The sequence below is a fragment of the Notothenia rossii genome, assembly GCF_949606895.1.
Source record: "Notothenia rossii genome assembly, chromosome: 3".
NCBI classification, from domain to species: domain Eukaryota; kingdom Metazoa; phylum Chordata; class Actinopteri; order Perciformes; family Nototheniidae; genus Notothenia; species Notothenia rossii.
Window position 1 is genome coordinate 8,295,120 of NC_136901.1, and position 19,360 is coordinate 8,314,479.

At 41.2% G+C, this 19,360-nt stretch overlaps 3 protein-coding genes across 5 annotated transcripts; 1 reads left to right on the forward strand and 2 right to left on the reverse strand.

Annotated features, from left to right (window-relative positions):
* Positions 1 to 651: 651 nt before the first annotated feature.
* LOC307033242 (intermediate filament protein ON3-like) lies at positions 652 to 5,577 on the reverse strand. 2 transcript variants are annotated; one of them, XM_079671641.1, is made up of 9 exons: positions 5,086 to 5,577; positions 3,950 to 4,158; positions 3,765 to 3,825; positions 3,547 to 3,642; positions 3,298 to 3,462; positions 1,822 to 1,947; positions 1,517 to 1,737; positions 1,400 to 1,425; positions 652 to 1,193 (listed from the first exon to the last, which is right to left on the reverse strand). In XM_079671641.1, exons 1-9 carry the CDS (start codon positions 5,239 to 5,241, stop codon positions 1,024 to 1,026), a joined length of 1,230 nt encoding a protein of 409 aa, XP_079527767.1. In that variant the 5' UTR covers positions 5,242 to 5,577; the 3' UTR covers positions 652 to 1,023. The 2 variants fall into 2 exon arrangements, with proteins under 2 accessions (XP_079527767.1, XP_079527768.1); XM_079671642.1 differs by having other exon boundaries at positions 1,051 to 1,241.
* A 23-nt stretch (positions 5,578 to 5,600) lies between these two features.
* On the forward strand, positions 5,601 to 8,779 carry LOC307033241 (keratin, type I cytoskeletal 18-like). 2 transcript variants are annotated; one of them, XM_079671639.1, is made up of 8 exons: positions 5,601 to 5,969; positions 6,088 to 6,170; positions 6,255 to 6,411; positions 6,495 to 6,656; positions 6,746 to 6,871; positions 7,255 to 7,484; positions 7,835 to 7,869; positions 8,332 to 8,779. In XM_079671639.1, the coding sequence occupies exons 1-8, from the start codon at positions 5,613 to 5,615 to the stop codon at positions 8,601 to 8,603; spliced, it is 1,422 nt and encodes a 473-aa protein (XP_079527765.1). In that variant the 5' UTR covers positions 5,601 to 5,612; the 3' UTR covers positions 8,604 to 8,779. The 2 variants fall into 2 exon arrangements, with proteins under 2 accessions (XP_079527765.1, XP_079527766.1); XM_079671640.1 differs by lacking the exon at positions 7,835 to 7,869 and having other exon boundaries at positions 8,332 to 8,487.
* Positions 8,780 to 11,067: 2,288 nt separating this feature from the next.
* On the reverse strand, positions 11,068 to 18,714 carry arpc2 (actin related protein 2/3 complex, subunit 2). The gene is made up of 10 exons (XM_079670708.1): positions 18,498 to 18,714; positions 17,095 to 17,129; positions 16,687 to 16,799; positions 13,719 to 13,764; positions 13,356 to 13,542; positions 13,031 to 13,124; positions 12,804 to 12,930; positions 12,621 to 12,721; positions 12,245 to 12,345; positions 11,068 to 11,543 (listed from the first exon to the last, which is right to left on the reverse strand). Exons 1-10 carry the CDS (start codon positions 18,569 to 18,571, stop codon positions 11,522 to 11,524), a joined length of 900 nt encoding a protein of 299 aa, XP_079526834.1. The 5' UTR covers positions 18,572 to 18,714; the 3' UTR covers positions 11,068 to 11,521.
* Between the last annotated feature and the right edge of the window lie 646 nt (positions 18,715 to 19,360).

Genomic DNA, 19,360 nt, shown 5'->3' on the forward strand with positions numbered 1-19,360 from the left:
CATGAAGAGGTCAGGGCACACAGACTGTATGTCTTTTGTATATCCTGATTTGCTTAAACTATGTTCCAGTAGGCTTTCCACATCGGAATATTGTGTAGCCTACTCGTGTGTCAGGAAGAACGAGGAGAACCGGATGAGACTGTCCGGGTCCGGCTCTGTTTGACTGACGCTATCTGTATCAGGTGGAAAGCAACTGACAAACAAACACACTGTTCCCAAACTATGTCTGGATTCAGATAGGGTAGAACATTTTTCCGAGGGTGAAAATCACGTTAGCTATAGCTTAGCCTGGAAAGAGGGATTTCAACTCTTTTCAATATGTATACTAAGCTAAGCTAACAAGCTCTTGGCTCCAGCTACATATTTAGGCTACTTGTGTGATATCAATCTTCTCATCTTACTCTTGGCAAGATAACAAATGTATTTTCCAAAATGTCTGACAATATATTCATGTTACTTAAAAGGAAAGAGAGCAGATGTATTGTTCATGGCACTTTATTTATTAATTGTATTATAGTGCAAGTCAGCCTAAAAGTAAACTCTGTAATGCCTTCAGATTTTCAAAAGGCATTTTAAGCATCCAGTTCTACTCCGGATCATCTTAATGAATATTCTTCCCAATATTGTGGACAAACAGAACAGAAACACTACTTTATTCACCTGTTCTTTATTTTAGTGTTAAATGTATCAGAACACTTTTTTCAGCGTTTCGTTATCACGAATACACAATCTTATTATTGCTCACAAAGTTAGGAGAGAAACAACTGAATAAAGCTGACAAATACACAAAAACAACCTTTGCAAAGGCGAACAAAGATAAGAATTTTTTTTTTAAACACTGCCACATGGACATAAACAAACCATCTCAAACAAGCACGGATTCTAGGAAAAAACGATCAATCTGCCAAGAAGCTTTTGCACACAGAGCGTAAAGATAAAGTATTGGATTTAAAGAGAAGTTCACAGTGATTTAAATTTCTTTGATTCACATTTTACGGACAGAGGTGTGGTGGACAGTCCTGATCAATCTTCAGAGTAATGGGAGATTTCGGACACCACTATTCCGGACTTCACCTCCACCTGGATCAGCAGGCGCTTCTTCGAGGCCGGGATAGCACTTTCTCTCGGGACCTCGGATAGTTCTGGGGCTCGTGGTTTCTCTGGAAGGTGTTTCTTCGATGGCAGGTGAACGTCTGCGTGCAAGTAAGGACTTCGATTGGTTGGTTTGTTTTTTTAGAAATCTAAGCAAAAGGGAGGTTGTATTTTAGTTGAAAACAAATCTTGAATCTATCAGAGCATAAATTTGGCAACCTCCACTTTTTTTTGGTGCACATTTTCTGCATTGCTTTCTGTTATACCGAAGGATTCAGTGGTGTAGAAGCAACAACATATTTCTCACCTGGGCGTCGCATGAGGTTACTCATTCTGCAGAGAGACGGAACAAAAACAGAAAGAGTTGTTAATGCAATAAATAATGCATTGTGGTATATTTGATAACAAACATGATCTCACGTGCCTCTGCTCCTCGCCCTCCAGCAGCTTGCGGTAGGTGGCGATCTCGATGTCCAGAGCCAGCTTAAGGTTCATCAGCTCTTGGTGTTCTCGGATCTGTCCCGCCAAGTCCTGTTTGACCCGCCTAGAGGCCTCCTCCAGATTGGCAATGTCAACCCGAGCCTTCTTTAAGTTTGCGTTGCCATCTTGCTTCAACTCAGTGATATGGCTCTTCAGGGACTCTTCCTAACATAGAAACACGGTCAAACAGAAAATCAGAGGCTAGTCTAGATGTGCGATAAAACCTCCAAGAGTGCTTGTGATCACAACCTTTCTTATGAGAGCCTCCAGGTCCCCGTTGAGCCTCTGGATGATGCGCACCAGGTCAGCGATATCCCTCCTTAAATCACGCACGTCCTGCTCACGCTCTCCTGCATTTAGGACCAGCACATCCATCTAAAGAGAGGAAGAAAGTACATTGCCCTGATAAAAAAAAATTGAGAAAAGACCCCTTAAATTATGACTTCTGGTGATGTTAGAGGGGGGGGAGGACAAATTGAGGCTTAAAAATATGAGAAGACTGATCAATACCTCCATAATCTTCAGTGTGGTTAGCTATGAATCTTCCAAACACCTTGTCCTGGACATAGTTTCTACAGCATAAACTGTGCAACAGTACAGTAGGCCCACACAAACTGCAGAACACGGGGGCTTTGGGAACACTCAAAATTACTTTAAATGATTTAATTCCCATTTAACCTGTTAAGGGGCTTCCCCCCCCCCCGTTTTTTTTCTCACGAAACTGTATCTCAGGGCTTCTTAAAATGTAATAAACTATGCATGTGTCCTGCTCATTTAACAGGAAGAAACTCAGCCAGATGATGTGAACCATGTTTACCGAAACAAAACACAAGTCTCACAAGAAGCTTCTAAATGAGCCCTGAGCGAAAAAATGCTAACGCACTCTAGGTATAAATCAATCAATATACTTATCGGATATGCACAAACATGCTTAGCTAACAAGCTGAGATTCCACAGATTCTAGAAATATAAATATCATCACTGAGCGATCAGAACTCGCGACAGGGGAAGCAAATACAGACCTCACACGACGTAGCTTTAGGTAGCAAAACACGGAGATATGCTCACCTTTTGCTGTTATTCTGATCAAAAACGAGAAAAACGCGGCTGAAGGTTAATCCATAGGTTCATCCAATGTGTCTGTCACTTTGAAAAAAGTATTGATAATCCATAATTCCATTTTTATGTCAAAAACTGAGTTTTCATTAGCTGCTAATGATAGCTTCCAGAGTGAATGACAGCTTCCTGTTTTATCTCCTTGGATACGAGTCCAAACAACTCACAGACTGAACCGAGCGCTGACGTAGGCGCCCTGTGACCATCAGATTTGACGACGCTGATTGGCTGAAATTATGTTTTGGCGGTATAGTTTAAAGATAGCAACAGTTGGCTTCTGCTGCACTTGTTGCACTCTTGTCTGGGCGCAGTGCATAGCGCCCAGACGAGAGAGGGTAAGGATACACGGGCAAGGCCAGGCAGGAAACCTGTGACTTATCGGTAACTTTAGACATCGTAAACCAGACTTTATTGTAGATTATACATTTTACTGATACCAATTATATAATATTTACCTTGTTTATTAAAAAAAAATATATATTTTTTTTAAATATATATATATTTTTTTAATATGGGCCGGCCGCCACTGCATTGAACCATTCCAGGTAAAAATGTTGTGACAATAATACGTACTGGCTATGTAGGCCTACTTGTTGTCATTTTCCTCACCTTTTTCTGATTCCACTGCTCTGCTTCGTCCCTGCCACGGGAGGCCAGATCTGCATACTGATTCTTGACACCATTAATGATTTCGTCCATATCCAGGGATCGTTTGCTGTTTTCGCGTAAGACCACTGACTCGTTCTGGACCTGTGACTCCATCTCCTTGATCTCCTGCAGGAAGCAGACATGGGTACAACAAGGTTATTTATTTAAAACTCACTCATTTTATGTGCAATTAAAGACAAATAGTATTACCTCATCATAGCCAATCCTGAGGAAGTCCAGTTTTCCCATCAGGTCTTCCAGCTCCAAAGCCAGATCCACTGCATCCAAGTGGCCCTCATCTACTTCCTGTTAAACACATATTTTTTGATTAAATATTGACATTTGTTGACTCTGTAAATCAAACTTTGGGAAATTGTGAATATAGCAGAGTATTAACTATAATCTTTCTAAAAGGTTCCACACTGTACCTTTTTCTTGATGATAAACTCGTTCTCCAGATCAACTTTTTTTACAAACTCAACTTCATAACTGAAACAAACAGAAATATAGCATGAAGATTCATACATACATCAGGACAGCTTGTATGTGTCCTTGTGTTTAGACATAATTCAGGACCAATGGACATATTCAGATTTAGTTTGACCCCGCTGACCTCTTCTTGGTGTCGTCAACATCTTCCTGGTTCATGAGCAGCTCAGCCTTCAGTTTTTCTTGGTCGTTGAGCAAGTTCTCGATCTGCTGCTCCATCTCGTTTTCCAACTGCTTGACGATTACGTTAATTTTTCCATCGTAGTCCTCCTTCTCCATGAGGATCTTCAGTTTTGCGTTAAGCTTTTTGTTCTGATCCTCCAAGTTCTTTTTCTAAGACAGAGACAGACCAAGTAGGGGTCATTGTATGCCTCTTGTTTTTCGGTCCAATGTATAAGGAAAACTCTTAATATGTTGTTTCAAAGAGGCAAACAAAACAGAACAATTGGACAACAGCTACTTTGCACAATTGTAATATACTGTAAATCTATATTTAATATAAAAGTATTAAAATGTATTCAGTATTTACACATCAATGACAAGCTGGGGCATCACAACATAAAGTTAAGGGGAACAGGTATGTGCCACGTATGTATAGTCATTATGTATTGAAACGTAACGTTAAATGTCAAGTGTATGAGTACTCAAGTTACAGTGTGTTGACAGACCAGTCTTAACGTTATCTAATTGTCCACAAGGGGGCGTCCTACATTTACCTCTAACTTTACATGCAGAGACGCTTGTAAAAGGAGGCACTTTTCATGGCCTCAGGTTACAGAAATAATAGCAGCAGACAGAGAAACAGGTCTTAGATAATATTACATACTCTACAAAGTTTTTGTTTTTTTTAACTTGTACTGTATATAGATTTGCTTGTATGAATGATATCGAAGTTGTGTTGTATTTAAAAGAGTGTACGATGGATACAAAACGCAAAAAAGAATTACTTTCTCTTTGAAAAAAAAGAAGCCCAAATGCATTAAAAATAGGATTTAAAAAAAACATGATTAATAAGATTAAACTAATTTGGCGTATATTATATGCCGTATGATCGTATCATTTCGGTATTAAAATATAGTTTAAACTAAACAAATGTTGTATTTTCAGCCTTTTATTCAGTTAACATGTGTCTTTGAAAGCGTAAAATACAAAAGCTAGGCCTATAATTATTTGAGCTGTAAAATAAATACAAATAATAAAAGTCATTATTATTATTAGTTGTATTATTAAATAATAATAAAACAATTATAATTGACATACCTTTTCGATCAGCCTGACAAACTTGTCGTTGAGTCCCACCATGTCATCCTTCTCTCTGGATTTGCCCGACGTGTCGATCTTGTTGCTCGCGGTGCTTTTGGTCGGCTTGCTCCCGGGAGTATAGGACTGGCTGCTGTAATCTCTCGTCTTAGACATATTGCTGCCGGTAAGAGGGAGATGACACTCAGAGGAAGATCAGGTGAGCTGTGAGGATACCTGCAGTCCTCAGGATCACCTGCTTTTAAGGTGAACAAGGACCACCCATCCCATCCCAAAAACACTGCTTGCGTCCAATCCAGAGAGGCCAAGTGCACAGTTACAGTGAGAAAAATAACAAAGTCGACATGAAAAACTTTGAGTGTAAACCAGTTAATCCAGGAGTGGTGCTGGCACCGGGAGCCAATGGCATCGCTGGGGGCGGATTTACGCGTAAAAAACAGGTATAAAACCCACCTGTCTCCATCACATCCAAAATCTGAATCTTTAGCCTGAAACGCACCGTCGCTGTCAGCTATCTCTCAGAAGTCATGCCTTCAAACACCTCAGCCAGTATGTTCGGTGGAGCCGGGGGAAGGGGCTCCAGGGTGTCCGTGGCGAGTCTGGAGGGGTTGCGCAATGTGCTGCGCAACGACACGGAGAGAGACTCGGCTCCGGCCCCTGCAGCCCCCCTCGCTCCGGCCGTGCCTGTTGTCCCCGCGGACGACAAGAAGACTCTGCGGGGTCTGAACGACCGTCTGTCTGGGTACCTGGGCCTGGTGAGGCAGCTGGAGCAGGAGAACGGCGACATGGAGAAGCAGATTGATGCGATTTTGGCCAAGAGGAAAACACCTGAGGGCCGCAACTGGGATGAGGTGGAGAAGCCACTGGACATCCTCAAGAAGCAGGTTAGTCTTCAGGTGTATTCCTTACCTCATTTCTTTGTAAAATAATATTAAATTAAATACAGTCTTTTTCATTATAACAATATTACTTGTAATATATATCATGCATTTATCTCCATAGATCAAGGAAATCTCCATCGACAATGCCAAGCTGCTGCTCCAGATTGACAACACCAAACTGGCTAATGATGACTTCAAGAACAAGTGAGTTTAGTGCTAGATTGATTTGATATCCAATAATCCTGATTGGTCAGTGTGTCTGTGTGAACTTCCTCTCCCCGTGTGCAGGCTGAAGGATGAGAAGAATGGAAAGAGGGAACTGGAGAATGACCTGGAGGATCTGAAGAAGATCATCGAGGACACCGGGCTGAACCGCATACAGACCCAGAAAGAGATCGACCTGGTGAAGGAAGAGCTCGACCGCCTCGAGAAGGAACACAAAGAGGTGAGGAAACACACACTTCAAGATCAAATAACAACATTTCATTATGGAAAACTGAGTGTAACTTGTGACTGTGGCTCTTGTAGGAGGTGTGTGCCCTGCGTGAGAAGATCAAAGACTCCGAGGTGACAGTGGAAATCGAGTCCCAGGACTCCAACCTGGCTGAGATGGTTAACAACATCCGCGTCCAGTATGATAAACTAGCAGAGAAGAACCTGAAGGAAACGGAGGACTGGTACCAAAACAAGGTACGTAACCTGCCATATAACCTCTTTAATGTATCTTTCTCTAATCCTCTGTTGATCTCATCATTACTGTCTCATTTTCCTTCCTCCAGTTTGAGACCATCAAGGTGGTGGAGGCACAAAACAACGAGGAACCGAACTCTGGGAAGTCCGAGCTCAGAGAACTGCTCAAACAGAAACAGTCTCTAGAGATCAAGCTCCAGGGAGGACACAGCAAGGTAACCACACACAAGACTCACGATCACTCTGCAGCTTTAGCAAGGGATCAGTCAAACAGATGATGCCAAATTCCTCAAACCATTTAAAGCAATACTTCAAAAACATTTAGAAAATCTTCCCTTTGCCACAACAGGAATGGTAACTAGGGGTTTCTATATAGTGCACCTATCCTTTTCACAAGCATTCCTCACTGGCCTGTCATTACACTGTACATCCTGAACCTGACAAACACTGTTCCTCTGACACAGGGATCTGCTCTTACATAACTAAACAAACAAAAGAAGATCCCAGTGAACTATTCTATTCAGGATTTGACACTTGGATATTCAGTTTAGGATTTGAGGCCCAAAAAAGGTATCAAAACCATGTCACTTTGTTTCAGATCCGTCATCTGGAGGAGGCCGTTGCCCTCACCAAATTTGAGAACGGCCAGCATCTGGCCCCTCTCAACAAGGTCATCCTGGATCTGGAGGACGAGCTGAAGGAGCTGAGGGCCGAGGTGGAGCGCATCGTGAGGCACAACAAGGACCTGCTGTGTGTGAAGATGAAGCTGGAGGCGGAGATGGATAACTACGAGAGGCTGATTCATGGCATTACAGCCGACCCTGCAGGGTGAGGAACTCTTCCTGATGATCGTGTGATGTCACAGAGTTAGACGGGCTCAAATAAAATCATCTGGTTGGGAACGGTCTCCAGGGGAAACTTATATTATAAAAGCTGCAGCCTGGCTTTCAATCAACCAATCATGACCTCTTCAGAGCATGTTATGTTCTGCTTAGTGTAGACAGGTATCATCAAGGGTTTACCGGGTTCTATTTTGTTACTAAGCCAACCACCTACCTCTATTTTCTTAGAAATAAAACCAGTAAATACATCTGAAAGTTTTAACTTGATAGCATAAACACACACAAAAGCATGGTGTACCTGCACGTTGGCATACTTATCCTCCTCTTCCTCGACAGCTTGGAGTTTGCTTTAGAAGATGCGCTGCAAAGCGGTAAGTTCTGGATCGAGCCTGGAGAAAAAAATCAAATCACTAAAACTCCAGCGCCAGTGTGTAGATTTGATATGTTGTAAACAATATTGTTGATGACATTTTTCACTATATACGTGGATAATAAGGCCATATTGTTTACACACTTTGTATTCAGTTAAAGCATGCAAAGTTCAACTTGAGATCTAACCCTCACGTCACTTCTTGAAGGAGTAGTTTTGACAAACATGCTTATTTGTGTTCCTGATAAAAGAAATATGAGGATGTAGGTAACACTTCCAGATTCTCACCTCTCTGCAGCAGAAAGCAAATAGGCATGTTTCCTTTAAAGCTGAGTCACTTAACTGCATCCTGTAACTGCATGCAAGATTTGAACACGACACAACTAAATCCAATCCAATTTGAATTTCTCTGTCCCATGTTTTTGGTGAAGGATCACCTGACTGATGTATTTTTCATTTCCAGAGAAGCAAAAGCCTGAAGAGAAGGTGGCCCAGCAGCAGGAAGTGGTGAAAAAAGACACCCCCAAGAGCAAGAAAAGCTCCCCCGCTAACCAGTCCACTCCCCCCACAGCAGTTGACCCCCTCGATGTTTTGGGGGGAGATCTCATCAAGAAGAACGTCGTTAACAATGAAGCCGCTCCTATTGCTCCAAGCCAAAAGAAAAAAACCTCTGAAAAAAATAAGAGAGATTCTTCCTCTTCGTCTTCCTCCTCTGACGAGAATAAAGATGAGTAGCCCAAGGAAGAAAAAGAGGGTGAGGGTGAAAAGACCAAAGCCTGAGTTATAACACTATAAACCTGTGAAGCTACTTAAAGTTTGTCACTCAATAAATGGTTTGAAAATAAAACGCCCAGCCTTGTTTTATTTCCTCTCTTTTGATACATGAAATGTGTGGCTATTGTTTCCTTTTATAATTTGTATTTACCTTCATACAATATACTTGAATTATTCACAAAGAGCATTGTTTCTCAAGCGGGGCGATTTTTGCATAAAACATGATTTAGACAAGTCTAGTTTGGGTTGAACAAATGATGACTATTGAAAGAGTGCAGAAATGTCACTGTAAAACAATGGAATATATTTGATTGGCACCATTTAGGCATTATTTCGTTTTTAAATTCTCAAGAAATATCATGATCTTGTCAAAAACCTTACAGTAAACATTCAAACTAGAAATCTAAGGAATATATTAATACGATATATTTGAAAACCACTTTATAAAGACCTTGAAACCAACGTTTATAAAAAATACTTGCAATGTTTCTCAAGCAGGAATACTTTTGTATAAATTATGATTTAGACAGATGTTAAATATAACTTTAAATTCTATTTAGTAGTATGAATGCAAAAACTGCACACTTATAGCCTATGTATGGTACTCCTAGTGAATAGATTGACTTGCATTTGAAACAAGTCATTATTTACTAGAGAAAAAGTACCCAAATGTTGGTGTCAAAAGTATTTTGAAAATAGTTTTGAAAGACTTTGAGCATTTCCAGTGTACAGCCCAGTTAATGCTCAAAATTGTAGTTAAACTTGTAATATTGGCCGAGGACATAGGAGGACAGAGAACCAAAGAGGTTGTGAAAGAATAACAAAATGTCTTCTGCCAGAGATGTTTTTTTGTAAGAGTGATTTATTTGTATTTTTTTCAAATGACAATGGGTACAGACGACATGAAGCACAGAGAGGAGGAGAGGTGGGGTTGAAATCATCCGATGCGTGGATACTGCGTGGTGAGGGGGTTGAGGGGCAAGCAAGAGTACCAAATGGAGTAAAAGATATCGTATCAAGATCCGATTACAACGAAAACGTGACGTCATATTTACACTAGAGACGGATCCTTTCTAGCCATAACCCTCCCTAAGCAGGGCCGAAAAAGACGGGACATGTACGGAGGCTGGGCGGGGACATTTGGAGGCGTCCTGTGGCCCTGTCCGATGTGGCGTTTGAGGCGTGTAGCGCGTCTGGGCGTGTCCACAGGGGTTTGGATTTCTCTGGTGGGCCGACCTCAGCGGCAGAACGTCTTTCCACTGAAAAGCAAAACAAACACGATAAATACCACGGAAAGGAGTCAATCACACAAATAGACACCAGTTTTAAAGGTTTGTGTTGTTTTATAGTCAAACAGGAAGTTTTACCAACATTTTCTAAATCAACCAACTTGTGATTCATTTCTATTTTCCAGAGAACATCTAATCCGACACTGTACAAACTCAGATTTCATGTGAAGTCTTTCTCCCTCTTCGAAACTCACGATAAAAGCGTCCAAGCCAAAAGAAAAAAACCTCTGAAAAAAATAAGAGAGATTCTTCGTCTTCCTCTTCCTCCTCTGACGAGAATAAAGATGAGAAGCCCAAGGAAGAAAAATAGGGTGAGGGTGAAAAGACCAAAGCCTGAGTTAACACTATAAACCTGTGAAGCTACTTAAAGTTTGTCACTCAATAAATGATTTGAAAATAAAAAGCCCAGCCTTGTTTTATTTCCTCTCTTTTGATACATGAAATGTGTGGCTATTGTTTCCTTTTTTAATTTTCATTTACCTTCATACACTATACTTGAATTATTCACAAAGAGCATTGTTTCTCAAGCAGGGCGACTTTTGGGTTGAACAAATGATGACTTGAAAGAGTGCAGAAATGTCACTGCAAAACAATGGATTATATTTCATTGGCACCTTTAGGCATTATTTCGTTTTTAAATTCTCAAGAAATATCTTGTCAAAAACCTTACAGTAAACTAGAAATCTAAGGAATATATTGTAATACGATATATTTGAAAACCACTTTATAAAGACCTTGAAACCAACGTTTATACATTTACTTGCAATGTTTCTCAAGCAGGAATACTTTTGTATAAATTATGATTTAGACAGATGTTAAATATAACTTTAAATTCTATTTAGTAGTATGAATGCAAAAACTGCACACTTAAAGCCTATGTATGGTACTCCTAGTGAACAGATTGACTTGCATTTGAAACAAGTCATTATTTACTAGAGAAAATTGCCCAAATGTTGGTGACAAAAGTATTTTGAAAATAGTTTTGAAAGACTTTGAGCATTTCCAGTGTACAGCCCAGTTAATGCTCAAAATTGTAGTAGTTATTATTTCTTAAACTTGTAATATTGTCAGAGGACATAGGAGGACAGAGAACCAAAGAGGTTGTGAAAGAATAACAAAATGTCTTCTGCCAGAGATGCTTTTTTGTAAGAGTGATTTATTTGTATTTTTTTCAAATGACAATGGTACAGACGACATGAAGCATTGAGAGGAGGAGAGGGGGGGTTGAAATCATCCGATGCGTGGATACTGCATGGTGAGGGGCAAGCTAGAGTACCAAATGGAGTAAAAGATATCGTATCAAAAATTTCATTTTTTTTCATATATATTTATATAGGACTAATAATTCTCTTTAACTACGCAAAGCAAGGAATACCCTTTTCCATTTATCTCGAGCCGAGGCTCTCCCTAAGCAGGGCCAACATTATTATTCATAAAAAAAAAAGAAAAGACGGGACATGTACGGAGGCTGGGCGGGGACATTTGGAGGCGTCCCGTGGTCCTGTCCGATGTGGCGTTTGAGTCTCAGTGTAGCACGTCTGGGCGTGTCCACAGGGGTTTGGATTTCTCTGGTGGGGGGGTGGGCCGGCCTCAGCGGGAGAACGTCTTTCCACTGAAAAGCAAAACAAATACACGATAAATACCACGGAAAGGCGACAATCACACAAGCAGACACGTTTTTCTTGTTGTAATCAATTCCCTACAGGAAGTTCTACCAACGTTTTCTAAATCAAACATGTGATTCATTTCTATTTTCCAGAGAACATCTAATCCGACACTGTACAAACTCAGATTTCATGTGAAGTCTTTCTCGCTCTTCGAAACTCACGATAAAAGCGTCTACTGGGGGGTTCTCTTCTTCCAGTTGCACATTAACTACAGAACAAAGACTCTCTGTGTATAAGCACTTCATACTTCCCAATTATTTCAGAGATAAGGGGCTAAAAAAACTGAATATGTCAAGCTGTAAAAATTCCTTTCTGACTCACTTCAAAAACACGGACACACCTCAGAAACACACAGAAAATAATGCAATGATAGTGTCTCAGAGCTGAATGTATTGTTCTCTTCTGAAATAATTAAATAGCATTACAAGTCCTTATTTAGGATCTGAACAGTGCGAGAGGAGGCTGTAACACATTGAATAATTCATAAGTCTGTAGGAAAATCCTCAAATGGCATAAAAGAAAACCACTAATTCATGTCGATGAGAAATCTGTCAAAACTAGCCAGAATGTCGGTTGTGATCTTGTTTTTCCTTCTGCCTTTTAATCTGAGGAATAGTGTAGAATCGAGAGGTGGGGGACTACTCACGACATGGTCTTCATCTCCTTCTTCTCGGCGTCGGGACGAGCGCGGTTCAGCACCTTGAGGAACTCTGACGTCTTGGCCCTCATGCGTGTGTGGATGTAGGCCTGCGGAGGACATGTGGAGACAATAGCATGTGTTTTTACAAGGGTGTAATCAGCCAATGCTTCAACTACTCATTAATCCATCAAGTAAGGCTCCGGCTGCCGGCGTTTAAAGAATAACTCAAGAGCCGAAAACAATCCCCTGTCATGCGAGGAATGGCTTTAATTAGGTGTTACAGTTGAGAAGTCTCCATATCTTGTTTTTAAGTGTTCAGTGATGATTTAGATAAAGATAAAAATACTGTAGCATGTTTCTGTTGTGGTGAGGTGACACTGACCTTGGAGCACTTTATGTGGTAGTGCAGGTAGTCCCTGAAGGTGTGGATGAGGTTGATGGTGTTGTCTCTGGCATTGGCATTGGTGTGACGAGGGAACAGGACTGTGAACATTGAAGCAGAGCGTCAGTACATGACAGGTAGATCAGTTACAAGAGCTCCAGCTGATGTTTGACGCGCACTGACCGAAGGTGATGTATCCGATGTTGTCCCCGACAGCGGCGTCCGTGTCCTTCAGCTCCAGCGGGGGCTCCCGGTGGCTGAACAGCACCTGGGGGGCCGTGTGGCTGGCTCTCCGACCCTCTTTGAATTCCTACAGGGGGCACATTTACAAATATATGTTTTTAAACTTTAATATTAAACAAGAGATATAAAAAAAGAGAACACTGTTATATGCACGTGGCCTCACACACCTGCATGAAGACTTTGCCGATGATGACGTCGTCGTCGTCTTTGAACACCGTGCTGAACACCACCGTCACTCTGTCTTTCTTAGCCTCCAGATACCTGAGAGAAAGAAATGGTTTAAAAAAAAATGAATAGAGCTCAATTCCTCCATGACTTCTGTGTGAATGGGTGACAGCTGTATATGTAAAGCCCTTTACGGGGGTGTAAAGACTGGATAAAGCGCTATATAAAGAACCATTTAGTTTAATTAAGGCAACAAAAGTATTGGTGAGGTCTAGGGAAACGTCACGGTTTCTGTTAGGCCTCTGAAACTGAAAAGCTCCCACGTACATGGACTCGTCGTCTCTGTAGTGGACCACGGCCCTCTCCTCGCCCTCCTTGCCCTCTTCCTGAAACTTGAAGTACTTCTCGAACACGGAGGCGAAGCAGTTCCTCTTCAGCATCCCCGCCTGGTGGATCACCTCCTCTTTATTGGCTGGTAGCGCATCCAGGTCGTAGAGCAGGGACACGTTGTAGCCTGGGGAGGGAACGGAGCGACACTTAGTAGAGATTGTACAAAATCTGGCACTTTTTTTTGAGAGAGGAACAAGCTAACAACTACTTTGAAAAGATGTTATAGAAATGAGGAACAGAGAAACCATGTGGTGATTTTAAAACTGATCTAATGTTAGCAGTATATTTGTGAGAACTTACCATCCTCTGTTGAAACCAGGAAGTCTCCATAGATCCTCTTGAGCAGCTGTAATTAACAAACGACACTTATTTGAAGTAGTTCACCCGAAAACATGACAACACAGCAAAAGAAAACCAGGATAAATATTTGAAAGGCTAAATATTAGGCTGCGTTTGACTAAATAAAGCACAACGGGACGGTACAAGCTTTTGAAAATTGGATTGATTTTGCAAGGTGATGATCCTTTGATGCTGGAAAAGAGAAAGGGTAAGATAATTGCAGATATGTCAATAAAAAGCAGAGATAGAAACAAATTGTCTGACCAACAAAAGCTTTACACTGTAGGAGGAGGGGAGGTATGTACTTTAAAAAGAGGGGCCCCTCTAATGGATACCCGTCGCTGAGGAATGCAGCGAAAAAGACTTTGCAGTAATATGCAAATGTTATATCTTCGCTATGGGCAATAATGGAATAGAGTAAAGTATTCTTCCTCATTTTCGTTCAGCTCAGTTCTAACCAGAAACAGAAAGTGGCTATATTTGTACTCTTGGTGGGCTGATTTTGATTACCGTGAGTAGTGTTGCAAACATTGGATATAGAGAGCACAAGATGAACATTATTATCTCTACTGCGGACAAAATCTTTTTCAAATAAATAAGCAATCTGTCCAATCTAAATGATCCAGAGTCGCCTAAATCTTCCAATAGACCCAAACTTAATCAAAATTACCAGGAGTACAAATAGTGGCATTTTGTGGGGAAAAGTGCCATGTTTGATACTGAAAATATCAGAAATTGACTCGATAACCCCCAGAACCACTCCAAAATTGTCCAAATAGGCCAAACCACATAGGCTATAATTAGGTATGCTTCACACACGTTGCATACCGCTATTTTATTGTCTTTTTTGGACACCTTCAAATACTGTCAGACTGGTGAAGCCATTTTGCCGAGCTTGTCTTGCACAGAGAAAAGTGTCATGTATTTGATATGGGCTCAGAACAGTCTCATAATACACACATGCACATAGAAGGATTCACACTTGTATTTCATGATTCGCAAAAGGATCCACACTTGTGTTTTTTCAATGCACACACAAATGTGTTCCGTTTCATATAAATGTAAATAAAATCCAAATACAGAAAAAAGTTTTACATAGGTATTTTTGATCCACACATATTTGTATCCGTTTAAAACCTCTGAACCTGCAAACACAAACCGCTTTCTGTGCACGCATCGCTGTGCATTCGTGTGTGGGTTTTTTGAGACTCCTCTGACAGTCAGCCGATTCGTACTTGTAATTTTTTCTATCTATAGCCAATCAGATGTCTCCTCAATTCTAAGCCAATCACATGAGCGCGCCCCCACGAGGGTAGATTTCTTGCGTTCATGACGTAGTGCTTCATGTACGCATTTTGCGCAGTCCGGAGCTGACAGGTCCATGGAGCCTGCCTGCAGGCGCTAATCTCAGGACACCTCCACTCTCAGTACATTGCCACTTTACGAACAGGAAATGCACGCAAATACAAGCCTTTATATTATTCACTACGAAGCCAGTGCTAGACAGTGAACTGTCAACGGGGGGGAGCCCCGCCGGTCATTATCGGCCGATATTCACTCTGAATAGTTTGATCGGTGCTCTCTATAAAGGCCGATCAGGAGAGCTGGATCTGATCGATATGGACATAAACGCGAGTGAAGCATAGAGAGAGAGAGATCAGATCAGCTGCTGAGTCTGACGGAGACATGCAGCTCTGCATGATCAACTGAAGCTCCGCCCTCTGTTTAGCGAGCTGACCAGACTGTGCAAAAGGCTTATATGAAGTGTCATGAACGCAAGAAATCATACCCTCGTGGGGATGCGCTCATGTGATTGGCTTAGACTGGAGGAGACATCTGATTGGCTATAGATGAGAGAAATTACAAGTACGAATCGGGTGAGCGTCAGGGGAGTCTCAAAAAACCCACACACGAATGCACAGCGATCCATGCACAGAAAGCGGTTTGTGTTTGCAGGTTCAGGTGATTTAAATCGAAAACAAATATGTGTGGATCAAAAATACATATGTTAAAACTTTTTTCTGCGTTTGGATTTTTAAATGTTTTTATTTACATGTATATGAAACGGAACACATTTGTGTTTGCATTGAAAAACACAAGTGTGGATCTGGAAATACAAGTGTGAATCCTTCTGTGTGCATGTGTGTATTATGAGACTGTTCTGAGCCCATCATTTTACGTAATTTGATCGGCTCTCCTGATCGGCCTTTATAGAGAGCACCGATCAATCAGCCGATAGTCAATATCGGCCAATCACGATCGGCGGCCGATCGATCGGAACATCCCTAGCTATAATGGGAATTCATTCTAAATCAATGCATTTTGTCCTAATTGTGCAAATTGCTCAACATATGCAAGTTAGCATCCAGCAGTTTCTATATGCTGGGGAACCGTACTATACATTTCTAACCTAAAACTTTTATGGTACTCAACATTTCCGGACTACAGTCTGAATAACTGAATCTGATTCTTTTATCCCTCTGCTCTACAGTTTTAGGGAACAAGGAGGAAGTCTCTGGACGGCAGCCAACACACACACACACACACACACACACAGCGGCGGAGGCTGCTGCTCACAGTCAGCATTTCCTCGGCTGGGGTGAGTCACACACACTCACTTCCTGTTTCTACCAGAAGCCTCCGCGGCTGCTTTCTTCCTTACATGGCAACAGAGCCTCTGTGCAGAGGTGTGTGTGTGTGCAGATAGCAATCATGACCTCATTCTGACTTTTTAATACTCATTTTCACACCAAATCAGACAGAAATCAAGCTCATCAGCACGTTTGCCTATTTAAGTGTTGCAGCAGCTTGCATGGTGGTGACAGTAGAAATGATCTTAATAATCAAATGTATATTATGAAAGCAACTCTGGACATGCACATGGAATATTTTGCAGGGGGTTTATTTGTGTAGCTCCCACATGTCATACCTCGTCAGCCCCATGCTCCTGCAGCTCCTTGTAGAACTTCAGGGAGATGCTGACCATCACTTTGGTCTTCTCCCCGTTGGGGTTGGAGATGTGGTACAGGACGCCATCGAAGTCTGCAGCGGAGAAAAACATTCAAATACAGCAGGTGGATAATGAAAGAAAAACCTCCTAACCCCTATCTTTATGGCATCTTGGCTCGATTTTTAACAACTTAATTAGTAACCTCAAGGCATTCCTGTATTTAAGATTATTTCAGTCAATTCAACATGAGTGATTTGACATTTAGTGTCATCTAGCAGCGATTACTGGCAGGACTGAGTGTGTGCAACGGGGTTGATTTGCATAATGACTGCAGTGACAGCACAGCTAAACAGAAAATATTTTGAGAGAGATAAGACATAACCTCACCTGCAAATGTCACATCGAGGCCCTCTGGCTTGGTGCTGCAAGGAGAGAAAAAAAGGATGAGGCATAAGGAGGAATGTACATATTACTGTACATGCAATCTCTGTCAAAATGATCCCTCAGAATATCAACAAATGACACTTTAAAAAGTTGTGCAGATAGCAATCACAAATAACTTCTAGCTTCTCAATTGTGAGGAATTGCTTGCCTTTTTAAGGCCTTACATGATTTAGAAAGGTATAATCAGCATACTTTAAATACTTTCTGACATTTTAGACACTAAAGCGACTTGGTGTGTAAACAATATTCATAAAATAGTAATACAATATTTGCAGGTATCATAAAGTCTGCCATTATATGATTTTGATTTAATTCAGGGGTCAAGGATATATATGTATATATGTAAGTATGGTAAGCCTATTTGTTACATGAATATGACATTTTCACTTTTGCATCCATAATTTGGGATATTTTATTGTATCGAAGTAGCTATTCAATTGAGAAAATAAATAATCGGTTATGAACATAGTTGTAGCAGCCCTGGATGCAACATCTTTCACAAAAACAATGACAGTTAGTCACATTTCTTCATGCTCTGATTTCATTTTAACATGGATGTCTTAATGAATCACATTAACAAAACCATCTTTTCTTAAACCAGCAGAACACTATCAAGGGGACTCTCAGTTAAGTTGTACATTTTAACATTTACTGAGGGGTTTCTGCAGCAGCTTGTCCAAACTGGAAGGAGCAGCAGCAGCTCAGACGAGACTCAGCTTGACTACAGGAATGCGGAAGTTGCAGAGGGGCGATGGTTAGCTAACATGTAGCCGCTAACGGGTCAATCAGATAAGACTTAATTTAATAGAATCAACCAACTTTCATTTCACATTTCCAGCGCTGCGTTGTTGTCATGTTTAATGTTGTGGTTTGACATCAGGATATCCAGCAGTCCATTATTAACGAAGATTAACCACACACACTGCGGTCTGCTAGCTACTGTTAATGATATGCAACCTCGTAAAACGTTTAATTTAACATTTGTAGGGTAATTAGTTGCATAATAATAAAATATATTCTATATTTTACACCCAGGGATTCTGGGAGAGCAGCCAGGGGAGATAACAAATTATGATAGGGGTTACAAATGGTGTCACAACACTGCCCGTGGTCAGCAGACACACCCCAGCTTTAGGCAACCCAGTCACGGACTATCAGCCAGATCATTCACGGTGTTATATTTCGGTAATTTTCACAACAAATGCGACCAATTAGCTGACTTGTGCGAAGCTGCATCCGAACACCGCTGTGCTTCATTAAAAGCAGCTTCATCTTCGTCAGAAAGCTAAAGGGGAAGCTAGCTGTCGTTAGCTCAATGCTAGTCAGGTGTAACAATGATTTCTTACCCGTTGGACGCGCCGTCAAACTTCAGCGACAGCGTCTCCTCTATAATGCGGTTATTGATCTCTAACAGGATCATGGCGGCGGACACCGGTGCGAGGAAAGGGGGAAGATCGGTGCTTTTAGGTGGGATTAACCGCTTTGTGTCAAATTCTGCTAATTTTTTTTCTCCCTTGACAGACCGAACCGCTTCCGTCGAGCCTACTTCCGCCTGCCGCTTCCGCGTATTTTACAATCAGGACCCCAACAGATGAGGGGGTCGCAAGGATGCCTGTCGTTAATTCCTAACTAGGATATTTGTCAAAATCAAAAACAGGTTATTTGCCAAGTGGGTTTAAACCTCTATGGTCTTGACATGCGAGGAATTTGCCCTTGATGTACATGGTGCATACATAAAACACAGTTAAAGAGGATTACAAAGTAAGAAAAACAAACAAAACAAAAATTAAATATAAAAAACATATATATTATACGATAAGATATAGAACATATGTAAATGAAATCTGGATATACGAAAAACCAAGTACTGTATACTATTGCAAAGTAGCGTACTTAGAATAAATAGTGGGCAGTGCGTTGGTGTTCGGGATCAGGGGAGCACAGGTTCAAACCCCACTGCAGTCAGCATATCGTTGTGTCCTTGGGCAAGACACTTCACCCCAAATTGCTCCTGTGGGGATTGCCCACAGTATTGAGTATGTAAGTCGCTTTGGGTAAAAGCGTCTAACAAGTCACATGTAATGTAATGTAATGTGATAAATAAAAAATGAGTGCGGTATTGTTGTGGAAAGTGGAAAGCTGTGTAGATAGAGGGGTAGAATTTATCAAAATAAACTGGTCAGCAGCTATTTAATGAATAGATGACGGA